Below are 25,134 nucleotides of genomic sequence, written 5' to 3'. Positions count from 1 at the left end.
TTGTTGGGGAAGGGGGAGACATTTTTAAAGTTCTCTTCAGGGAAAATGGCAGAATAACCCCAGCAGTTATTCTACAGGATGACTTATACCTCATAGCTTAGAATCACAATTAAACCACAATTAAAACAACAGTGACCAGTGGACTAATCTCAAGCTTAAAGGAAAAAGTAGGAGAGAAAAAAAACCCCAAACCTGCATCTGCTCCAATAACCCGGTCAGGGTTTGCAGCCAGGTCATAGTTTGAACATACTGCTCTGTGTTCATGATTTTGAGCTCAGATCTTAATTCTGGGATGATTGCACCAGTTCGCCAGCCATGCTTCAGAGTCAAGTCCTGATTGCAAAGATCACAAAAAGTCAACATTAATCTCAACAGAACTTAAACCATTTCACCACCTTTCCCAGATGCAACAGGCATTCATTGGATTACTCCTTAATTGTAATGGTTAGCTATTAACCAAGATGAATTCAACAAATTACATCTAACTAAAGCCAATTTAGCCCCAGGCTTTGACCATTTCACCCTAAGAAAGTTTCTGTAACAGAAATAACTGCTATGAATCCCAGCCCCTACAGAAACACAGGATCTGGCATCGTTAACCACAGTCTGTAAAACTACATTAGGTCAGGGACAGAAAAAAGCTCAGCTGAGATGTTCCTGAAGGTCTTCACTCAGTTCGTCCACAGAGCGCTGGGCAACACCCACTGCGTGCCAGGCCTTGTGAGTTATGGGGAACCACAGAATCTCAGACTTGGAATGGTCACACAATGTCAACATACATGATCGTGTTTTCATTCCAAACATGGCAATCCCACGATTTGACAATAGGCCAGTATACCCAGTATCAGTGATGTCCCAGGAAATCTAAGGTATACAATCATCATACTAAATGGTCATTAATGTTCTCACTTGGCAAACATTTACCAAATATTACAACTTGCCAGGCCCTGGCCAAATACTGAGGATAAAATAATGAACAAAACTAACAAATCCCTGCTCTCATGGGAAATACAGACAAAAAATAAGCAAGTAAATACACAGTGCAGGTGGTGATAAACACAATGGACAAAAATCCAGCAGAATAAGAGGGAAAGGAGTTACCATTTTATACAGTGTGGTTAGGAAGACCAGGCTGATAAAGAGAGATGGGATTAGAGACCTGAAGGGAAGGAGAGTAAAAGTATGCAAATACATGGGAGGAGAAAAATTCTGGCTGGAAAAACAGCAAGTACAAAGGCCCTGGGGTAGGAACATGCTGGGAGTGGGATGGGTTAAGAAATAGAAAGGCCCAGGGGTGCGGGGGGCAGAGTAGGAGAGAGGGCAGAGGCAGGAGGTGCCTTCAGAGAGGGAGGCTGGGGAAAGAGATCAAGCAGGGCCTTGAGGACAGCTGTAAGAAATTAAGCTTTTACCCTGAGGGAGAAAGGGATGTTTTTAAGAAAAGAGATTTTAAGGGTTTTAAGGAGAAGAGTGGTATATAGTTTACTATTTTGAAAGTTCACTCTGGCTACTCACCTCAAGCTAGAATCCCGGCTCTGTAAGTCCTAAGAGTGTCTACCTTCTCCAGTGGTTGAATTTCTTTAAACCTTTCAATAGTTCTCTCTGTCCTATAATATATGAAACCCTACACACAGCACACTCTTTTAAATAGTCCCAATGGTGGCAAACTTTTGAAGGTGGACCTTATTTCTGAAAATAAGTACAAAGTCCTCTGGAGCACTCCGAAGACTAAAGTACATGGTAATAAATTAATAATAATAAAACTCATTTTCTCCTTTGCCCCAAACCGGCTCTCAAATCTATCCCAAAGAGGGCACCAAAATGCATTTTGAGAAACAGCAGCAACACTGAATGCAGCAACATTCCTAAGGTCATCCCCCTGAAGGGTAACAATCTTCACTGTCCACATAATTTCTGACAAGTTGATGAATTAGTCTCACCACTTTACAACAGTGGTTTCCAAACTTTAGCATGGCATCCAACTATATGCTGTCTACAAGACACTTATTTTAAATCTAAGGACACACATCAGCTGAAAGTGAAAAGATTAGAAAAGAAATTCCACACACAGAGTAACCAAAAGAAAATAGAGGTGGCTATACTGATATCAGACAAAACAGTTTTTAGGTCAAAAACTTACAAGACACAAAGAATGACATTATACAATGATAAAGGGGTCAGTTCACCAAAACTATACAACAACTATATGTGCACCGAACAGCAGAGTTCCAAAATATATGAAGCAAACATTAACAGAACTGAAGGGAGAATAGACTGCTCTACGGTAACAGCAGGAGACTTCAATACCCACTTTATATAGTGAATAAAACCACCAGACAGAAGATCAAACAGGAAGTACAGGACTCAAGCAACACTAAAACCCAATCAGACCTGACAGACACATACAGAACTTCACCGAACAAAAGCAGGATACACATTTTTCTCAAGTGCACACAGAACATTCTCCAGGATAGACTGTATGTTAGGCCACAAAACAAGTCTTAATTTTAAAAGACTAAAATCATACAAAGTATCTTTTCTGATCACTAGGAATGAAACTAGAAATCAACAGCAGAAGAAAAAACCAAAAAATTCAGAAACATGGAACTTAAACACCACATTCTTAAGCAACCAGTGGGTCAAAGAAGAAATTAGGAAATACCTTGAGACAAATTAAAGTGCAAACACAACCTACCCAAACTTCTGGGATGCAACAAAAGCAGTGCTAAGAGGGAAATTCATAGGTACACCAAAATAAAAATAGAAGAAAGCTCTCAAATCAAAAACTTAACTTTATACTTCAAAGGATCTAGAAAAAGAGGAATAAACTAAACTGAAAGCTAGCAGGACAAAGGAAATAACAGAGACCAGAGCAGAGATAAATAAAACAGAGAATACAAAAACAACAAAGAAAATCAACAAAACCACAGTTGGTTCTTCAAAAAGATCAACAAAATTAAGCTTGACTAAGAAAAAAAGAAAACTCAAATTACTAAAATCAGAAATGTAAGTGGTGACACTACCAATTTGACAGAAATAAAAAGGATTATTAAAGAAAAGTACTGTGAACTATTGTATGCTAACAACCTGGATAAAATAGATGAAATGGACAAATTCTCATGAACACACAACCTACCAAGACTAAATCATGAAGAAACAGAAAATCTGAACAGACCTCTAACTAGTAAGGAGATTGAATCAGCAAGCAAAACCTTTCCATCAATGAAATGCTGAGGACCAGATGGCTTCACCAATGAACTCGACCAAACACATAAAGAAGAATTAACACCAATCCTTCTCAAAGTCTTCCAAAAACTAAAGAAGGAACACTTCCTAACTCATCCTATGAGGCCAGCATTACCCGATATCAAACGTAAGTGAGAAAGACTGCTGAGAACACAGACAGCTCGACCCCACCCCGAGAGCTCCTCAGCAGGTCTGGGGCGAGGCTGATCATTTGCGTTTCCAACTAGTTCCCAGGTGATGCTGATGTCACCGGGACTGCACTTGACGAACTACTGCTTTGTAAGCACTTCTCACAGTGCTAAGACCTGTATGTGCGTGTCTCCCCAGGGCCACGTACCCATGTGCCTCAAGGGTGGCACACAGTGAGCCACCTCCTCAGAGCCTGCAGACCACACAGCAAGAGGTCAATGCTTGTGATGCTGCATTGCCTGGCTGAACTCTGGGGGTGCCAACATCCTAAGAGGAGCACTTTACATTCCTACTTTACTACGCACTTTTGTATACATTACCTTATTTCACTCTCCTTACAAACAAGGACATCAGGGCTTGAGGGAGGTGCCCAAGGTTACAGAGATAATGACCAGCAGAGATGGGATGAAAACCTCAGTTTTCTAAGTCTGAGCCCACGATTCCTCCCACTAGGCCTCCAGCCACTGGACAGACAGGATTTTGCGGCGTGTGTGCCGGAGTCCCTTGGGAAGAAGGTCACTAGACACAGGCACTGGGATCGCCCTCTACCTCCACCACCTCTGCAAATTCGGGCTCCATGGCCCTCAGAGGGGCTCGGGCACGTGTGCTCTGGCCGACAGCCAGCAGAACCAGAGGAACACAGACGTGCACAGATGGGGCAGGTCCCGCTTGCACCAAAATTCTCGGAAATATCAACAGTGGAGTCTGACAGCCAGACACAAACTGACTCCTGTCACCCCCGTGACACTGAGCTTCACTCAGACTTTGCGAGACGTGTCCTGTGCAAGCTTGCTTGGAATCACTTACAAACATAAATTCATTCCATAAGGAACCAAGTGTGGTAGAAATGTGACTAACTCAATCTTGCTCCAGTTACAGACTAAATCATAATTCAAGTCCTGAGACACTCGTCATTCCAAGGGGCATGAAAAGCCTTGTTTTCACATAATAGCTATTTCCTGGAAATGCCATTTTGTGCTCTTTCAAAATGACTGGCTGGAAAAAGAAACCCTGACTGATGTTTATGAGCTTTTATGGTGCATTTGTATGTTTCTGAAGCTTAATAATAAAAGGAAAAGCAAAGAACATTGGCATTATTTCTTACCATTACTCAAATGGAAAGATTTTTTTTCTGATAAACTCAGTAAATTGCTCATGTCATCATTTCCAAAAAAAATTATCTTTTTCATGACTGATCAGTAAAAATGAGACATTAAAAAAAAAAAGTGGCCCACTCCTTGGCTTTTTTGAAAGCATGAAAATGGTCTTGAACAAAAGATAATTTCCTAATAAGTGGGCCTAACAGTATCTGTCCCCAGCAAAAGAAACAGGAAGAGAAGTTCCTCACCGCCAGGTCACTGTATATATGGTCACCAAAATACAAGACTTTAGATCCCCTCCATCCAGTAAGCTTCAAAAATTCATATAAATTGCCCTGCAATAACAGAAAAAATATAGGTATATGATAGTAAGACAGAGACTTGTATAATCCATGGCCCAGAACATCTACTTTTTTAAACTTGAAAAAAAAAAAGGTTTTTGCTTTTAATTTCAAATATCAAAATATTAACGTAAAAAACACCTTTTTGTGAAATATTTCAGACCTTTCTTCTAAGTCAGATGTCCTTTTCAAAAAGAATTCATACTATATATACCTCTTTGTAATTAACTTTTTTTACATTTAACATTCTGTGACCATGTCAATATTCACCTGCTACCTAAATTTAGCAGCTGAGAACCACCATGATTCATTTTACCAATTCTCTGATGTTGGACACTTACCTGGTTATCTATTTTGTAACTTCATGATAAATATTCTTACAGCAAAGTTTTAGCTACATCTTAATAATTTTGTGAGGCTCACTTCCCAGAAGTGGAGTGGCTGTATCAAAGCTGATCTTTTAAGGCTAGCTAAGAAAGAACACTTAGTGCCAAATCCAGAAATGTATCAGTATTAAAAAAAATTGTACAGTATTGAATAGCACTGTTTTCTGTAATTTTATAAATATTACACAAATATAACAATTTTTAAAGAATGAGATATAAAAACAGTAACTTCAGTAACACAATAATAGTCCGCAATTCAATCATTTACTCAAACAATGAGAGCATTCTATGATACCAAAATATATCAAAACTGAACATAAAACACAGCTATCAGGAAATTATTACTAATTTGAATGAAATGCCATGTGATCAAATGCTTCTAAAGAGAAATTTTCAAGGTTTACTACTGGCATCTTAAATTTTATATCTTATGGAAAAAATGCATTGAATTTTGTTTTTAAAAACTGTTCCATTCTGAGTTAACTCAGACAAAGCCCACTGAAAACACATTGACTTAAGCTTAAATTCCGCCACCAAGCTATAACCAGTCAGTTCCGGCAGAGCACTGGGAACCACACCTAGCACACAGACAGCCTCAGCCAACGCCAGCTGTTATCATCAGAACTGATCACAGAGCACAGCGACAAAAGGACAGATTGGTCATGAGATACCTGTTTGTAAATCTGGCCTTTCTGCAACTTGTGGATTTTATCCCAGAGTAAGACGCCTTTCTCATTCACCTTTCGGAAAGGTCTACCAACAGAAACAGGAAACATTATGACACGCGGGAGCTGTGCAGGCTGTGGGCTGTATGAGAAACTACACAGTTACCCCCCGAAAACGGAAAGGAGCATCACAAACCAAAACCAAAACCCTGCCACCCGTTCCCTGGCCTCATGCAATACACCCCAAACTGCGGACCCTGCTATACAAAGGAGTTTAGTGAAGAAAGAACTCCAGGGTCAAATAAATTTGGAAAACACTACGCACTATACATGTCCCTCTTTAAAAGTTACTGATGGCTCCGAAAAGCCTGCTTATAAAGAAACTTCCTTTAACCCAGAGTTCCCAAACTGGTTTGACCGTGCACAAAAAAAGCTTATGGAAATAAAGCTTAGTACATTTATCTAGCTTTGCACTTGAAATTCAAGCATTCTAGATATAAACCACATCAGAGAACCGGGCATTTTATTTTACGATGGGGTGTAAGACTAAAGGCCTCGTTTCTCACCCTGGAGGTACTAATCCAAAAAAACAAGGTTTGTTTGTCCTTTTTCATTTTAAGGCAACATTTATTTGGATTGCATTTCTGGTTAGAAAAATACAAACTCACTGCAAAAAATTCTGGAAAATACAGAAAAATAAGATGAAGAAAAGGAAAATCACCCATAATTCCAGTACCCAGGTAGAAACACCATTTCCATGGCTTTCAGTCTTTATATATCTGTTATCTTTCTCTTTTCTATGAATTAAAATGAGGATCAGTTGTGACATATATCTTCTTTCCTCCAATGCTGTGAGCAACTTCCCCTGTGATTAGGGGGTCTTCATACATCACTTTTTACAGTCATAAAACAATTTCATTGCATTTTTTTCCAAATACCATACTCTTAATAACTGCATAATATCCCCTCATTAGGAAGTTCCTTTAAGTTGTCTCCACCCTTCATCATTATAAATAACACCAGGATGAACACAGGTGGAGGATTCTTAACCCAGGCACCTCGAGTGAGGGAGAGAGCTGTGCTGGGACCCCCGGGGAAAATAATCTAAGGCACTGCTCTGCCACTGTTACAAACATGACAAAGTGGAGGAGGTTGTGGTGAAAGGAGAGATGTGGCCCTTCCCCTGACCACCCCCTGGAATCTAACAAGAAAACGCAGCAGAGCGTTTTATCAGTGACCAAGCAGCAAGCCAGTGTTCACAGCTGGTTTTGATCAACACTCTAGCTTTTCCTGCATTCTCTTGAATTCTCAGTCTCTGCACACAGTTCTTGGGTTTGCCTCCTCTTCCAGGAGTCACTGTGACACTTGGAAAAGCGGAATTGAGCATCACAAGAGGAATTTAGCCCACTCAACACTAACTACAAGGCACCAAATTATGATGCTTTTAATCACCTAGCAGAGAGGAGGGGAAAGCTGCATGACTACCAACCGCAAAATAGAGAAATGTGGGCAAAAGCGTTTCAAAAGCAGGCCATTATGAAACAAACACGAATTATTCTTATAATTCTAGTGCAGTTAACTCTCATACTACTGACATTTGGCAGGGATGAGCTCTTGGTGAACTGGTCTGTCCCACAGGTTATAAGACATTTTAGGACCCCTGACCCAAGTCACTGTATGCTAAGAGCACACCCAGTTACCATCACAACCCAAACTTCCCCATTCCTCTATTTCCCAAGGCTACTGTGGCAGAAAGGCTTCATCGAAGTTTTGGAGAGATTTACTCCACTTGATGCAAAACCTGTGTTGCAGAGAACTTTTGCAAAATCCCACCGCAATCATCAATGCACCATTCAGAGCTCTATTTAAAGAGATACGCATGGGGGGCGGGGTGCTTGTTGCTGTTGTTTTGTTATGCTTCACAGCGTGTCTGCATCATGAGATCTAATTTACTGTGTTGATATTAAGTTTGGATTATTCATTGCTGTCGATCGTTTTCTTAAAGCTGAACTCACTGAAGCAGCCTGTGTTGAATTACACCATTTCAATAGGCACAAGCTGTCTGCTATGTACTAATCCCACCTTCCTTGCAATTACTTGCTTGAAGGGTTAAAAATCAAAAGCTATAATGTTAGGTGCTTGTGATTTTCCAGTTGGATTTCATCTAGACAAATAAGTATTCACAGCAGCAAATGAAGAAAATCTAGACCCTGGAAAGACAGACACTTACCTCCGCTTATCATTAAAGAAGTTTGGCTTCTCGGCCTGAACAATGACCACATCAAACAGGTCCCTCCAGTCTTTTCCGACAATATACCTCATCCCTTTGTCCCTAGAACAACATGCCAGCCGGTTAGTCTAAGGTTAAAGGGGTTAACCATTCTTGTGACTTTTTCTTCCAAATTTCTAGCTTCTAAAATACACAGAATACAGGAAGTGAGCCCGAAGCCAGCAAGTAAACGCAGAAGAACTTACACAAAGCTGCTGGGGCTATTGGTGATGAGAAACATCTTCTTGCCGTGATCAGCCAGCTTGGCCAACACCGCGCGGGTCTGCTCGGCGTAGCAGACATACTTATCTAAGAGCAAGAGAAAAATGAACACTCAGATCCAGGGTGAAATCAGTCCGTGTGCAAGCGCTTCCTAAGTGGGGCAGGCGGGTCCAGCACCGCCTGCGGCAGCTGGGGGAAGAAAAGCCTTCAGGAAACTTGATTCAGAGAGGTGTATTGGTACCCAGTGCATCCGTAACCAAGACCCTGTTCTCCTTAGTCTAAGTGGAAAAACCTAAGTGGCTGCAGCTGCCAGCTCCTCTCCTTTTGAGTTGGGATTATGTCAAGTTCCGAGACAAAGGGGAGGGAGACAACTGAGATACAAGGATGCAAAGTCCTTGCACTGTACTCAGGAGAGGTCCTGCAGCCCCTGCTCAGCGCGTGGAGTGAGAGTAAAATGCCTGCAGGATGACCCAGCAAAGGGAAAGGCTGGTCTACACGATAACGTCGGGTACGTACCAATGTCTGCTTCGATTGCCCTGTACATGATTCCTTTGATGTGCACGTCCCGAATTGCATCCTGTCAAGAGAGACATTTTCTATCAGTCAGAGAACAGCTAAGATCGCCTGAGCGCAAGTGAAACGGCATTTGGGATAACGTCTGTCTGCTGAAGGCAGACAATCCGAGCACTAAATGAAATTCAAATTCCGGTCCGTTTATCAGAGACAGCCCCTTGGGAAGAAACTTAAGTTTCCATGGTGATAGCAGCAGTTTCCAAAGCAACTTTCAAGAGTCACTTAGAGGAGAAGAATTGGTGTGAACAATTCTGAAAAGAGCCCCACAGGATGAACAGTAATTTATATGCAGTATCACGAACAAATGATTCCAGGTCATGCGGACAAAGGGAATTACTGCTCTTTTCATCTTTGCACCCTTCTCTAGACCCCAACAGCAGGTTCTGTGATCTAGAAAAAGAGGCAGAGGCCAATGATGGGAGCCTCTTCTCAGTGCTACCAGACAGGCGAGGAGCTGCTAAGGAGCTTTCAGGTCAGGCTGAGACGCGGTCCAGCTGGCAGACGCAGGGAAGCGCCCAGGGATGCAGCAGCCAGACGCCTGGCAGATATCAGAGCACAGCCCCTCTCAGGTGGCTCTGAGGAGGCGGGAACTCCTGGAGGCCCAAGGAAACTTGCTGGCGCCTGTAGCAAAGGACTGGGCTGCAAGAAAATCTGGGCCATAAGCCTTCAGAAATTAGCAGAAGCTTACTGCCAGGAATGAGCACCTTTGCAATGGAAGCTCACCCTCCATCACCTGCCAGCACAGGCCTCTTTCAACTTCACATCAGCAGAAGGCAGAGGTTAAGAGCAAGCTGGAGCCCAGCTTCCAGGCCTGGAATCCAAGCTCTGCTCTGTACTAGCTTGTATGCCCTTGGGCAAGTTACTCAACCTCTCTGTGCTTCAATTTCTTTATCTGTGTAAAATGAGCGTGATACCACCTCAAGGCATGATTGTGAGGATTTAATTAGTTAGTATGGATAAACAATTCAGAAAAGTTGTGCCAGGAACACAGGAAACTACATGAGTTCGCTATTAGTGGTAATAATACTTAGAGTAAAAACAGAACTTTCTAGTAAATGTCTTTCCTCATGAATGCAAAGGGTTATTACATAACTACAAGTGATTCTTAGAGACGAAGTATTTGTGTGAGCAAAAAGAACAGAAACTAAATATTTAAATAGAGTTCAAATAACAACAGACATACTGAGAAACTATAATTCATCCTATATCTTCCTAAAACCCATGATTCAGGGCAGTCAATATTTAAAATGAGTCTTAAATACATAATAAAAACATTACAGTTTGTAAATATGGATCTTTTTATATTACATCTAAATAGATGCTTAAATATATTTATTAGAAATAAATGAGAATATCCACAAACACACGTGAACATGAATGCAAATTTTAAAACATACACAAAGTTGTATAAATGGTGTGTGTATATATGCACATGGAAATTCAGATGACAGTACAAGTAACCTCTTCTTTTAACAACAAATTTGACTGATGTCCAGTTCTCCTAACATACAACAGCATCACGACCCCCACTGTCGACCCCACCTTGACATCTTTGTACAGGTGAACAGGCTCGTAGTCAATGTTGTTCTTGAGAAAGTACTCGTTCACACAGGACAGCAGTGTCATCTCGGGCAGGGAGAAGATGTCCATGAACTGCTTCATGGTATTCCCATGAGAACTCTGCGGGCAGGGCGGGACACGTCAGCACCAGAGGCAACTCCGCAGCAGAGCCAGACTGTACCTCCACCCGGGGTGCTGGTGGTCAACCCGGCTCCCTCCCCCAAGAAAGGGAAAATTCTAGCAATAAAAAGCTAACAGTGTTCGCCTTGTTTCTTGTCATTCACGGCACAGCTGACTCTCTCCAAGCATAGCTGAAATAGCCAAGCCCTGACTCCCCCCAAAGTCTAACCACCCTTCCTTTCCACACTCCTCCATCCCACTTCCAGACCACACTCTTTCATCAAGCATAGAGGAAAGCTGGCACATTGATTCTTGGACATGGAATGGCATAAAAAGCCACTGAACTCTCCTGAATGTGAGCCCCCCACAGACAGCCCACATGGGAGCTTAGAAAAGAGTCTTTTCTGAATGCCTTCGACTTACACTGAGTTTACCAGCTGACTAGGCATCTTCCTTGCATTCTGACAATGCAAACAAGACAGCACATCTAACAGGATAAGAAACAAAAATTCTGAGAGCAAAGAGGACCACAGAATTTAGAAAGGGAGAGTATAGCACAGGGAAATATATACGAGATCTTATGGTAGCTCACAGTGAAAAAAAATGTGACAATGAATATATATATGTTCATGTATAACTGAAAAATTGTGCTCTAAACTGGAATTTGACACATTGTAAAATGACTATAACGCAATAAAAAGATGTTTAAAAAAAAATTAGACAGGGAGAGGTTTCCCTGAGGCACAGGGTACCTGCTGCCCTTAATCTCAGGGGAGGCGACAGCTGCCACGCTGACGACCCCCAGTGACTTAATCCAGAAGGTGGAGACACACCAAGGGAGGTGGCAGCAAACTGGGGTGGGTCTTATGAAGGTGTGAGAAGCCTTCATCGGCTAGGGGCAAAGGGCTGAAAAACAAGCACTTTCATGAATGAACCCAGAGGCGACCAACAGACTAATTTCTCCCAAATCGAGGGTCTCTCAAAACTGTCCCAAATTCTCTTATCAATTTCCTGTGAGCAGCCAGAGAGTCAAGCGGTTCAAGATCCAAAAGCTCCCAGGCCAAGTTTTGAGAAGGAAAAAGACAGGCTGCTTTAATAAATAAGTAACGTCTCAGTACCTTTCCGTAGAAGTCGCTCATCTGCTCCAGAGGCACGTGGGAGCCCTCGTACATCTCAATGACTTCTTCATCGGGGACCACACTCAGGCCTCTGGGGAAACCACAGGCAGGGCAGTTAGCGTCAACCAGAGAGAGCAATGGTGAGACTTCCAGCAACGGCTGGGATTTCTCAACTGGGGTGCGAGACACTGTTGTCACAAGGAGGTGGGATGTGCCACCATGGTACCTGCTACGAATAGCAGGCGAGGTGCTGCTATTGTGATTACTACCATTCTGCGGGTAAGCCAAGCAGGGGAAAGGGTAGCTGATGCCGCGCGGCACCTGCCGGTGCAGACAGGAAGGCCACACAGTCATTCACGTCACTCTCAGCAGTCCTCGGAGGGAGCCACTATCATTCTTCCCATTTTCCAGCAGAAGCAACCGAGGCACAGAAAGGTCATGACCCTGCCCGCGGTCATCGAAGTAGAAAGTGGTGGGTCAGGACTGGATCCCAGGCCTTCTGGCTCCAGGCCCCTGGCTCTTCAATCCCCACATCACACTGTCTCCTTCCGCAAGGTGCAAGGCCTCCTAATGCCTTGCCTTGGGTGGGTTTTTGAGGGTTTTTTTTTTTTTTGATGTTTTTAATACATCGGGGAGAGAAAGGCTTTTTCTGTCTCCATCATCCTCCTGCCTCTGACACTACTCTAAGAAGGTCAGTGATGAGGTAGAAGAGGTCACGCACCAGGCTCAGGTGAACTAAACCCCGTGACGCAGGCAGGACGCCTGCCACCGCCTCTGGGATGAATGGCCGCACGTGCACGGAAGGCCAGTTTCCCCGTCCGTAAGGAGTCAGGGTAACATCCACCCCTTGCCTGCCTCCAGGAGCTGCAGCAGAATTCACAGCAGAACCTGCAAATGAATCCAGCTCCTCCACACAGAGGGAAAAAAAGAAGGCTGGAGCCTGAGTGGCCTGGCTTCTACCCTTGCCTCTGCCACCAGCGCCGCGAGCAGGTACTTCCACCTGGACCTTGACGGTCTCGGATTTCCTCACCTGGAACCGCCCCTCTAGAATCTTATGAAGGGAGATGTCTGTTCCCCCACTCACTTCTCTAGAGGAGAAGGCACCTAAGAAACAGGCACCAGGGGTGAGGGAACCACAAAACGAATAGTGGGAACACCACGCTGTGCTACAGCGGGACTGTAAATAATACAAACAGGCTGCTTATACAAAATCTCTTGGCCAAGATTAAAATACATATAAAATAAAATTTATGTTTGACACGTAGCTTTAATGAAAGTATCATTTCAGCCTTCTCCTTCTCCACCCTTATCTTACTTTGAAAACTATCTAAGAGGATTCACTGAGGTTTTGCCCCCGACCTTGATTAACCTGTAACAACTACTGGCCTTTGAAAACAACACAGCACTGAACTTCCCTTTGTCTCTGCTCCAGAAATCAGACACCAAGACTAAACCAGATCATTCAAGACAGTGACCTTGGAAAAAAGCTCTTGCTACAGTAGCAGCAGTCAGGGGTGAACACCCCTACGACTCTAACCCTTAGAAAGAGGATATAAAAATCAAAGGGATTCTGCTGGGTGAGTTACTTTTCTGCCCCCAGACTAGGCACTGCCTAGTCCTTGGGAAGCCATGCTACCTCTAAGACATACCCACAGGCACGTGGCCACAAGAGCTGCGTCATGAAGACCGAAGTAACCAAATGTCAGCAGCTCAAGAGACACGGTGAGCTCAGTGGGTCACAGTCAGCTGAATTCTGCAAGAGGCCGTGCCCACAGCACACGGAACGGCTAGAGACAGGCTCGGGCAGACAGCGCATCTGAATGTGGCCTCAACCAGCGCTGAAATCAAAACAAAAATTATCTTACACGACCCTGTGTGCTTATGAGGGATAGCACTAAGCAGGCTGGCCATCACCTCCAGAGCCCAGAGCCCTCCAGAGAGCTCCCTTACGGTCTGGGCACACGTCCATCATCTCCTGGGTCGCTCTGCAAGGCGCTTACTGATGAGCTTACTTGGGTGGCTTCCCACCGACACCCCGAGTTCCTTGAGGACATCCGTACAAGCCAAAGCATTAGCATTTAACATGGTAATGGGCCTGATAAATGCTCTTGAAAGAGGGAAGAATGGGTAAATGAATGAATGGTTCACAGATACAAACACTGCAACCCTCCCCACCCCTAAACAGTCAGTGGGTTTTGAAACTCAAAGCCACTTGGTTACTTTGGGTGAATCAAATTTACCTCCTCTTACTCTTACCTGTAAACAGTTCCTAGCTGGATGTAATGAAAAGCATCGATCTTCATCAACACCGCCTTCAAAGACATAAGCACATCCACAGATAAATAATGCACAACAATTCGCATATTTAATGAGAATTCCAGGTGTCACTGTAAATCCTACCAACATTAAGTTGTCGTAAACAATGAAGCCCACTGTATGATTCTGAAAGGTTTACTTGCTGATTTAAGAACTGTGCAACTCATTAAGGAAATGGCTTGTCTGAAGAAAAAGATATGACAACCAGATCCTCCTCAAAACATCAAAAATGGCTACTGGGAATAAGCCGTATCTCCCAGGGGCTAAACGCCTTCATGCTCTTCCAGCACAGTCTCTCAGAAAAGACTTCACCCAAAGATGTTTTGGGTAACTTAGTTCTGCAGCCCCAAAGAACATAATTTAAAATCCAATACATGTTCACAAAGGAAAAGCACCAGAGTACATTTTGTTCCCAAACAAGTGAAACTGTAGAAAAACATGAGAATCAAACCTACCCGCTGCACGTCGTAATGAAGTCCACGAATTGCAAAGTTTGGGTCGTACTCATACTTCCTGATTTGCACGGGATACTAGGAAGGAAGAAAGGAAGGAACACGTCGCAGCTAACGATGTACGAAGTTCCAGACAGCGTCCACATCTGGCCCTTGTATGAAGGCCGAGGTGGCTGGTGCACTCTGATGGAAGCTGGGGTCAGAAGGGACAGACCACAGCTCGCCCCTCTACTTCCAGACCAAGAGCCTCCTGGCCGCAGAGCCCTCCCTCCTGCCCATCCCACTCCCTGTTTATCTGCCCCTGCACAGGTGAGGCCTCATCCCAACTTCTCCAGCCTTAACTGCCCCCTGCCCTCAGCAATCAGTACAGCCTCCCTCCCACTCAGGTCTAGAGACACCCTCTCTCAGTGCATGGCTCCCAGTTACAGCTCCAAGGCTGTTTCAGAACACAGCTTGGCTTCCCCGCTATTTTCTAGTCCTGTCCCTCTTCCTACACAAAAATCCCAGCCTCCTGCTTATTCACTGCAGCAGGCATCAAAGTCCTTCCCTTTCTCCCCAAATCCCAGAATTAGAACACCAGTAACCCGCTGATAGCACCAGTGTACCGAGCTGCACAGCAGGACCCACCAAGCCCATTTTACAGATGGGACACCAGAGGCTCCAGATGAAACCACCTGGCCTGGGCCACACAGCGTGGGTGCAGTAGGGCGGGCAGTCAGGTCCCCCCACCCCCCTCTGCCCTCAGAGCACAGACCTGAGGACAGAACATCCATTCCTGAGTCTGGGGAGGCTGCGTCCCCGGGATCTTCCAATCACGATGTAAACGGCTCACCTAAAATCCTAGACAACTAACCACTGGTGCAGGAAATCTCTCCGTGTGGCTGCCCTGCTAACTCCTCACGCACGGCCAGGGTCACGTGTGTGCCAGAACACTTCCTGGGCCCACCAGGCTGAACCACACGCAGCAAGTTTTCAAGCTAAGCTGCAGGAAGCACTGAGTCAAACGTCACATTTGGGCTCTTCTATCTATCACCTGCCATGTGTGCCAAGAAATCATTCAGTGCTATTTTCACTCCTGGGTGCTTCCAAGAATTCTGCACACTGTGGATGGTCCTGCATTTTTACCAACATACACCACACACACACACCACCAACACACAGCACCACGGTCCTGTTTCCTTAAGTGAGGTCAAGGAACTTCCCACTTCTAGAATCTCCTTTTAAACTCAGGAGTGATGAATAAGCGGTAGGACAGGAGGAAGAAATTTAAAACGAGGCGCGAGGGAGAGGCATTCTCCCTGAGCCATGGCCACGTGCCATGTACTGTCCCAGGTGCATTATGCAACTTTATTTCCTGCTCACAACAGCAACACGAAGCCGAATGATCACAGGAGTAGAGTCAAGGAATTTGCCTGGGCTCACAAAGATAAATAATGGTTGGGTCAGTACTTGAGCCCAGGTCCGTGTCACACCCACATCCACCTCTAACCGTCCTGTAATCAATTCTGAACGCACCCCGAGCCCCACACGACATGCTCTTCGCTTCTGCGACAGCAGGTGCTGAGTTTGCGGGAAGGATTCCCAGGCACCGGGGAGCTGGCTGGTTCAGCTGAGAGACGGGGCGTGAATACGAGGAAGAGCATCCGTCTCTGCACGGGGACCGCTAGGAAGTCTGGCAGCTCCTTTCCAAACAAGGCTCATCCGGGCTCCCCAGCAGGACACAGATGACACAAGGAGACATGGCTCCGCTCCCACTCACGTACCCTGCCTGTCACTCTCCCTGTGTGTTCTCAGGGGGCCACTCCTGACGGAGCCACCATGTTTTTCAAACAGTCCAGAGACTAGAGAGGACGACCCGGAGAACTGACAGAAGCAGCCAGAAGAGCCTCGACAGGACAAAGTGGTGATGAAGAAACAGGCTCCGGTGCTGAGGGACCAGGTGTCAAATCCTAGTCCTACCATGTGCTGGCCAGGTGACCTTGGGCAAGGTCATCTGTCTCTCTGAGCCCCGGTTTTCTCATCTCCAAAGTAAGGACAACAAGAGCCCTAACGATGGGGACGCCGAGAGGATTAAGGCAAAAGACGCACCCGAGGAGTCGGGCAGCGCCCTGCACACAGCAAACGCCCCACAAGGCCGAGCTGCTCTGCTGGACCGGGAACTGGGAGGCCTGGGCTTTGGACCCACTCTCCCGCCTTTGCTCCTCCCCTGGAGGGCTTCGGGAGAGCCGCTGAACCTCCAGGCCTCTTCCTTCATATGGAAAGTAAAATGGTCGGACTGGGGTGATTTCTATGCACCACTCCCACCCCTAAGTTGTGATTCTCCATCACACACCCAGTCCTCGCGATGGCCCCTTCCCAGCGTGCGCACACGGCAACTCTGGTCGGAATACCGCCAACAGTACCATCCGGTCAAGGAAGCCACAGGCTCCCACATCAGCCAGGAGGTAACATGTGTCTCCAATGACCTATGGCTAGATTTTCTGGACTCTTCATAGTTTAGAAACTTCCCACCAGCCAGAAGAACATGACTCACCCAATGTGTCACGAAAATACCAGTGTCTCTAGAAGCAGGAAGAAATATAAACAATAAAAGACCTTTACTCGGGATTTGTATTAAAAATCTGATTTAGGCGTAGCCTGGTTTCCTTCAGTACCTGGATCTGTTCCAGTTCCAAGTGCAATCTGGACAGGCTAGTGTGTGTAGGCAAAGAAAAATCAAGGCTTCTCCCTTAAATTGCTACAGACATGTTCTTTACAGCTTCAAGCAAAGTTAATACTTAAATACTCCAGAGAACCAAGGAATTCCCCAAGAATTCTGCAGCTTGGCCACGTGGCCCCTTCCCAGATAACTACAGAGCTCTGGATAGAGCCGGTAACCTCTACATTACAACACTGCCCGTGAGTTCCCAGGGTCCAGATGCCTGTAAATATATCCATTTTTCAGAGGTCTCAGTTTGACATTGAAAGTAACCTAAATTATGACTCTAATTAGAGGTAGGTCAGAAGGGTATAAAAACAAGTTCTCCAAAACCCACACAAACCATGAAGCCAGGGCAAAATGACCTGCATCAGAGTGGCAAGTCCCCACCAAGAACGATACTCTAGCTCATGGTGGAGCGCAATGAGTATGTCAAGTATTTACTGAGCATGTACTTTGCGACCAGGCCTGGGCACATGGCAGTGAACAAAACTGACACTGTCTCTACCCCTAAGAAGTCCCCATTCTATGGTGGGCAGGCCAACCATAAAGAAATAAACATGTGGTACAGTGCCACACAGTGACAAGTCCTACAGAAAGAATGCAGCACAGGGGTCCAGAGAGCTGGGGGAAAAAAAATGAGGAGCAAGGCTTCGGGCTGCCTGGAGCCGTGCGGGATGTTCCACACCAGAGGAACTGGCAAGTGCACGGGCCGGAAGGCGGGAGCATGCACGGCGGTTCACGGAGAACAAGGCGGCTGGTGTGGCCGGAGCAGAGCGAGGGCAGGTGGCAGGAGGCTGGGAGACCGGAGCACAGGAGGCCAATTACGTCACCCAGGTGTGATGGGAAGGCCGGAGGGGGCTCTGGGTCCAGGAGAGAGATGACTCATGTTTAAATAAAGGTTCCCTGTTGCTGCCAAATGGAGAACGGATGAAGGGGCAAGAAGAGAAGCCAGGGGACCAGCCAGGAGGCTCCTGCACCATCGGTTGGCAGGTGATGGTGGCTTGGAGCAGGGTGGTGGCAGCAGGGGAGGTGAGAAGTGGATGGAGACAAGACATATTTCGAATGAGTGAAAAGAGAGCTCACAGCAGTGCAGTGACCTCCTCCCAGAAAGCCCAGCACAGACAGGAAGAAAAGCGTAACCCCACAGTGGAAAGACCTGGCGAACACCACCTCTGCCAAATGATCATGGCCAGCATTGCGGGGGAAAGCCGGGCCAGGGGTTGCGCCCTTGGTACCATGTGGTGACGGTGACACCCCACGTCCGTGCTCCTCCTCCCCAAGTCCACAACCCCAGCCTCGACATGAGAGAACATCAGAAGAATCCCAAGAAAGCAGCAGGCTAAGAAGTACCCGACTAGTTAGTACTCCTCAAACCTATCAAGCGCGTCAAAAATAAGGAGCTTGTGAGAAACTTTCACAGCCCAGAGGAGCCCAAGGAGACAGGACATCTAAGTGCAGTGTGGTGTTTGGGATGGGATCCTGGAAAGGGACATTAGGTTAAAAACTAAAAAAAACCTGAATCAAGTACAGGCTTTAGGCAGTAACAATTTATTAATATTGGTCCTTCAGTGGTGATAAAGGCACCACAGTAATGTAAAATGTTACCATTCAGGGAAACCAGGCATGGGGCATACTCTCTGCATTAGCTTTGCAACTTTTCTGTAAACCTAACACTCTTCTAAAAGGAAAGGTTTATTTTAAAAAAGAGAGAAAGAATCCGCAGCATTTGCTGAGAGATCAGAGGTAGAACAGAGGAGAGCGGGAAGGGTCAGAGCTGGTTGCTAGGCTTTGGATTTGAAAACCTGGGTGAACATCAGTGCCCACTAACAATTAGGAATGCTCACCTGTGTGAGAATCCGGGGGATAAAATCAAGAACTCCCCTAACACCCCCTTTCTACCCCTTTCTAGACGTATGAAGTGAAGACACAGGTACAGTTATTACCCGATACTTATTTCCATTTTTGTAAACACTTGTTCTTGAGGAAAAAAAAGAGAAAGGGTAATTATGAAGGGGCTGGAACTTTTACATTTCCTTTTGGGGAAGATGCTAAATTGGAAACTTACTGCTCTATTACTGTGCATCTCAAAAGCAGATGCCTTTCATCTCTACAAGTACTTGCAGTCTTTGGCAGGAAAAAATGGCACTAGACTCAATGCTTCCAACAGCGTCTTGGAAGAATTATTTTCAAATCCAAAACAAGAGAAAAATCTGCATAAGCATAATTGCTTCCATTTATATGCCTGATATAATTAGTGTTATGACATATTTCTTTCATCAAAGCAACAAACAGACATAATGGGAATGAAATTTCAATGACCTTAAATATAGAAGCTTTTCTAATCATAGAGATTGCACCTTTTTTCCATCTATTTCAATTCTTTCCCCCCAGATTTCATAAACTTTTCATCTTCATGAATATTTTATCTTCATATGAATAATAAACCCATAGGGTAGGAAGAAAAGGTGCTATTAATCCCACAAGCGGCAACGCAATTAAAGGAGAAAGCATCTCTGCCTTAGAAATAGACAAATCTAAGTCAAATCCTGGCTCTGCCTCCTACTGGGCTTGTGGCCTTGACCTACCAGCCGAACTCCATAAGCCTCAGTTTGCTCAGCTATAAAACAGACAATATCTATTTGCAGGGTTGCCACACAGATTAGAAATAATAGTAGCAATAGCTAACATTTTGAGTGTCTTCTACATGCCAGGCACTTTACATAAATTAACTCCTTTAATTATCACAATAACATTGTCAGAAAAGTACTATTACTGTGCCCATTTCACAGAGGAAGAAACCAAGGCCCAGAGCCATCAGGTCAGTTGCTCAAGACTACCTAAGAAATAAGAGGTGAAAGCCAGGACTCAAACGCCTGCAGTCAGGCCCTAGAACCTGAGCTTTTGGCACCGAGCAGACAACCAACCTATGGTGCTATTAGTAAAATGAGCTTCATTTTACAAGTGATTGTCAGTCACAGCAAATGCTGCCAACAACCTGGGACTAGAATGCCAGCACGAGTGACACACCCCTTCAGCTGACGCTCTGGGGGCTGGGGGGAGATGGGGTACACTGGTGCACAGGAGAGCAAGGGCAGGACCACCTCACTCTTCCTAACTGTTTCCACCCTCAAAGTCCAGGGGAAAGACTGTGTGTTGCCTGGAAGAGAAGAGGCTCTTGAACACAAGTGGACAAGCGCAGCTGGATGGCAAGGGGCTAGATGGGTTTACATCTTATAAAGCAGTCATAACTAAAGAAAGTTTGGTGGCTGAAGGCAATGTTATTTTTGGCAAATTTCTGCATTTTTGAATAAGGACAAATGAGTTCCTTATTAAATCCACTGATAACCAAAAGCTGAGGGGATCAGGAGATAATACTGCATTAAACAGTGAGGATCAAGGCTTGTGAAACTTTAGCAGCATTAATAAAGGAATGACACCCAGAACCAGGGAGATGATGGCTTCCCTCTAATCTAAACTAGCCAGACCCCACCTTCAGGAACATCTTCAGTTCAGAGCCTCACATTTGAGAGGGATAAGCCAGAGCACAAACACAGGAAGGTGACAAAGACAATGAAAAGACTAGGAGAGAGGCCGAACGAGGACCGTTGGAAAAACCAGGAATGATCCAACTGGGGAAAGAGAAGTCTTAGAGCACATAACAGCTGGTCCATATAATACCCAGCCTGTAGCTCAAATAGTCAAGTATAAAACATCAGTTTCCATGATTTAGGTTTCTAGGTGACATCCACCCCCTTGCCCACCCACACTGATAAACTCCTTCAAGACTCCTCTGAAATATCACCCTCTTTTTGCTTCCTCAATTCCCCCAGGCAGAGCAAGTTGTTCCAACCATCCCCTGCACACACTGAGCTCTCTGTTCAGATGTCCATGAGGCTTCCAGCAGGTGGCTTCATAATTTACCTGCCTACAGGGTGGAGTCCCCCCTGGACTGTTGGTTCTCTGAGGCCAACACCTGTGTCCTACTCACCTCCATCCTCCCTGCCTCTGCTCCAGGGCTCGGCACAGAGGAAGCACTCAGTAAAGGGTGAAGGAATGTGTGAAGGAATAAATGAAGAAAAGAGAAGGTATCAGTAGTAAAAGCTGCATGAGGGCAGAACTGTTCAGCCCATGGGAGAATCTCCCCACATCAGAGCACCGCTTGGAGTGATGCCCTCTGGTCACACATCTCGGGACGCCTGTTGGCGGCACTCAAAGGGCACTGGTCCAGGTGACCTCTGAGGAGGCATCTCATCCTAGTTCCTGGGATACGTACTCAAATTAGACTAGGGAAAACCATGTTTGGTTTTGAGTGTTTCTTTTTTTACCTCCTTATTATAAGCTCTCAATAATACTACGCATCAGATGATACTCAAATATTCTTTATCTAAGAACGCAATTCAGCTCAGTGATGAGGGTAAAATACTGCCTATGTCTTGAAGAATTCCACCAGAACTCAGCAGGCTGCCACTTCACCTGGCTTTGGGAGAAATCACGTCACTGCTCTGTGAGAAAGACAAACGTCAAAAGCTGAATCTCCTCTAACGAGTACCTTGGGACAGGTCTTTTGTCAAAGAGACATCTAAAGTTTTTTTTATACAACTATCTTCCAGGTACAAAGTTTCAGTTAGACAAGATAAGTAAGTTTTGGAGACCTACTATAGAGCCTTGTACCTATAGCTAATAATATCATACTGTATGCTTAAACTTTGATTAAGTGAGTAGATCTTATGTTAAGCGTTCTTACTATACACACACACACATCATCCACACAAATAACAATAATGATAATAAAAGAGGCAGGGGGAACCTTTGGGAGGTGATGGATAGTTTATGACCTTGATGGTGGTAATGGTTTCATATACTTGTCCCCAAACTCGCTGAGTTATATACATTAAATATGTACAGCTTTTCACACGTTAACCATACCTCACCAAAGTGTTTTTATTTTAAAAAACTACCTTCCAGATAGAGTCATTTGGAATGGAACCAAATCTACTCATTCATTCAGCAACACTTTACTAAGTGACGCCTACTGCGCCAGGCAGGGGCCAGGTCAGCCCAAGGCTGGTCCCCAAACGCCGACAGGGGTGGGGGGACTGCGCCGTCCCCGCGCTCTTACCCGGTGTTCGTTGATGAGAAGGTCCCGAGCAGCATTAAATATCAGTGTGTGGAGGTGCTTTGAATAAAACACCAAGGTGTAATCATAATCAAAGCCGTAGATTTCAATGTCCGACAGGCTCATCTCATTGTTTGAGAAGATGGCATCTGGATTCAACAAGTTACTCATAATCGAAGGAACTAATTCTAGAAGTAAAGGGAAAAAATACATTATACCACATGACAAATAAAGGGTAGTATGATTCCTGAACAAAATGAGTAAAGTGCAAGAGTGATGAGCCCTATCTACCTTGACAACACTGTGCAAAAATGAAAGACGCCAGTCACAAAGGACTACATGTTGTATCACTTGGTTTATATGCAATGTCTAGAATAAGCAAATCCATAGAGATGTAAAGTAGACTGATGGTTGCCTAGAACTGGGGGGGACAGGGAGAAACGGAGTGACTGCTAAGGGGCACAGAATTTCTTTTTGAGGTGACGAAAATGTTCTAAAATTGATTACAGTGATGGTTGAACAGCTATTCTGAATAATAAAAACCACTGAATGGGAAACTTTAAAGGGGTAAATTGCATGGTATATATATATATAATATCTTAATAAAACTGTTACAAAAAATATATGCTTTGACATCATAAAGATTTGTTTTGTTTAAGAAAGAATACATGCCAGTTACAGATTTTAGAAGATAAACATGTAGATAATTAAATTTAAATATCACCCATCATGTCATCACCTAGGAAAAAAACTATTAACATTCTATGTGTTTACTGCCAATAATGTACTATGTATATAGTGTACATGGTTGACTTCACACTGTATATACAGCTTTGTATGACACTCTAAATGTAATAATCTACCATAATGTATTCTATCATTATATACTTTCTGAGGATATGACTTTAAACCATTATATAAAATTCTGGTATATAATAGGTACATCAATCTATAACCTACTCTATGTTACCCATTTAGGTTTTTTCCTATTTAAAAAAAAAACACTGCAATAAGTATCTTCAGATATTAGTCTTTGTCTTTCAGATTATTTCCTTCAGATGGTTTATAAGAAGCATGACTAATCCCAGCATACCGTCCAATGTTAGTTTGAGTTTCTTTTTTGAGTTCTATTTATAAGGATTGCTATTTCATGAATTTTATTTTTTTTTCCTTGGAGGTTTTCCAAAACTCATTCTACCTTACAACTTCCATGAGTCCACTGGACTCTTTCAAAACTCTAAGATGCAGTACAGGATGCTAGTGATCTTATTTTCCCAACATCTTGAAACATTTTGCTATTTTATCACTGCAGAAATTATTTCATCGTTACCTATCAATTATTCCCACCTATAACAAAAAAAAAAGGCTAAGTTAAGAAAGCAGGAGAATGACAGAAGATTGCCCAAGAACTTAACAACAGTGAAATAAATCATCAGTGCACTGCTCTTCAGTTTCCTCACGGCACTGCCCAAATACATCATTTTCAGGAAGGCATTTAAAGAAGTCTGAAGACACCATTCTTGCAGTCATATTTTTACTTTCATGGAACATAGTTGAAAATTTGTAACTTTCTATTTTCCACCCATAATGGCAAAAAGCATAAAACTGACAGAATAAATTTCACAATTACTAGATGAGTCAGAAGATGAATGCAAAGAGAGAGAAAGCAGCCCACTAGAGTCTAGTATCCGGAGAAATTGATCACATAAGAGAAATCTCAGACTATGGGTCTTCAATGACCGTATTATTCCAGATGAAAATTAGAATCAAAGAGGGCACAATATATTTCTAAAGAGAGAAAGGAAATACGATATTCTCATCCAGTCATTGCACAGGAAGTCATTTAACACAAAGAACCTCATCATGCAGCATTTTGTGACAAGAACACAGACCTTCCCATTTTGATAAAAGGATATGTGACAGCATTCTTTCACCTTTTATGATGTTTAGGTACCAAAATTGACCCAAAACAGCTCATCAGTAGACAAATGCTGAAGGCAGTCAAAACCACCAACACACACACACACACACACACTAAGTGAGCTGTCCGTATCTTACTACTAATATTGAACTGTCTCTATTTTACTACTCTTTACATTACTAAGGACACCTCCTGGCTCCATCGTCAGAGCTAATGTTTATTAAGCCCTGGCTACGCACTACATGCTCAGAAGTACTTTGTATCACCCCGTTCGATCCTCACGACAACCTAATGAGGCAAATGCTCTATTATTCCCATTTTAGGTATGAGGATGCTAGAGGCAAACGGAAATGATGTAATTTGCTGAAGGACACACAACCACTAACTGGGAGAGCTGGGATTTGAACCTGAGAAGTCTGGCTTCAGAATCTATGCTCTTAACACTCCTCCTGAGGATTATGGGAATGAACAAGCATTTCAGAAGGATGTGGTTATTTTCTAAATAAAAGGGAGTCAATCCTTCCACATTCCAACACTTAACAGAGTCTACAGGGCTTCTCCTTCCCTCCTGCCCACTTCTCTCTCACTAGGCCCACATTAGCCATTTCTAAGGGGCCACCTGATGTATTCCAAAAGTACTACACTCACAGGGTGACAGCTCCAGGCAGAGGACCGTGCCAGCCACAACGAGGTGTTTTGAGCATTTCAGAAGGCTCCTTACAGCTCTGGAGCATGGATCCTTTTGAGAAGCTCACAGAGGCCATAAAGAATCCTCTCCCCTCCCCAAAATATACATACAAATTTTGAAGAAAACTTCAGGGAGGTTGACCCCTGAAACCTAT

General features: G+C 44.2%; 1 protein-coding gene across 1 annotated transcript in view; it reads right to left on the bottom strand.

The window, feature by feature from the left end:
* Positions 1-25,134, bottom strand: part of NT5DC3 (5'-nucleotidase domain containing 3) — a 57,958-nt gene that overhangs the window by 9,932 nt on the left and 22,892 nt on the right. The window contains exons 2-12 of the mRNA XM_072973137.1: positions 22,375-22,559; positions 14,558-14,632; positions 14,043-14,098; positions 11,787-11,877; positions 10,531-10,668; positions 8,932-8,992; positions 8,400-8,502; positions 8,155-8,256; positions 5,931-6,012; positions 4,781-4,867; positions 193-333 (exon numbers count right to left, since the gene is read on the bottom strand). Coding sequence (XP_072829238.1) covers positions 193-333; positions 4,781-4,867; positions 5,931-6,012; positions 8,155-8,256; positions 8,400-8,502; positions 8,932-8,992; positions 10,531-10,668; positions 11,787-11,877; positions 14,043-14,098; positions 14,558-14,632; positions 22,375-22,559 — 1,121 coding nt within the window. The remainder of the gene's footprint in view (positions 1-192; positions 334-4,780; positions 4,868-5,930; positions 6,013-8,154; positions 8,257-8,399; positions 8,503-8,931; positions 8,993-10,530; positions 10,669-11,786; positions 11,878-14,042; positions 14,099-14,557; positions 14,633-22,374; positions 22,560-25,134) is intronic.

Source organism: Vicugna pacos, chromosome 12 (genome assembly GCF_048564905.1).
Source record: "Vicugna pacos chromosome 12, VicPac4, whole genome shotgun sequence".
Taxonomy (NCBI): Eukaryota; Metazoa; Chordata; class Mammalia; order Artiodactyla; family Camelidae; genus Vicugna; species Vicugna pacos.
This window is presented reverse-complemented; position numbering and strand designations above follow the sequence as displayed.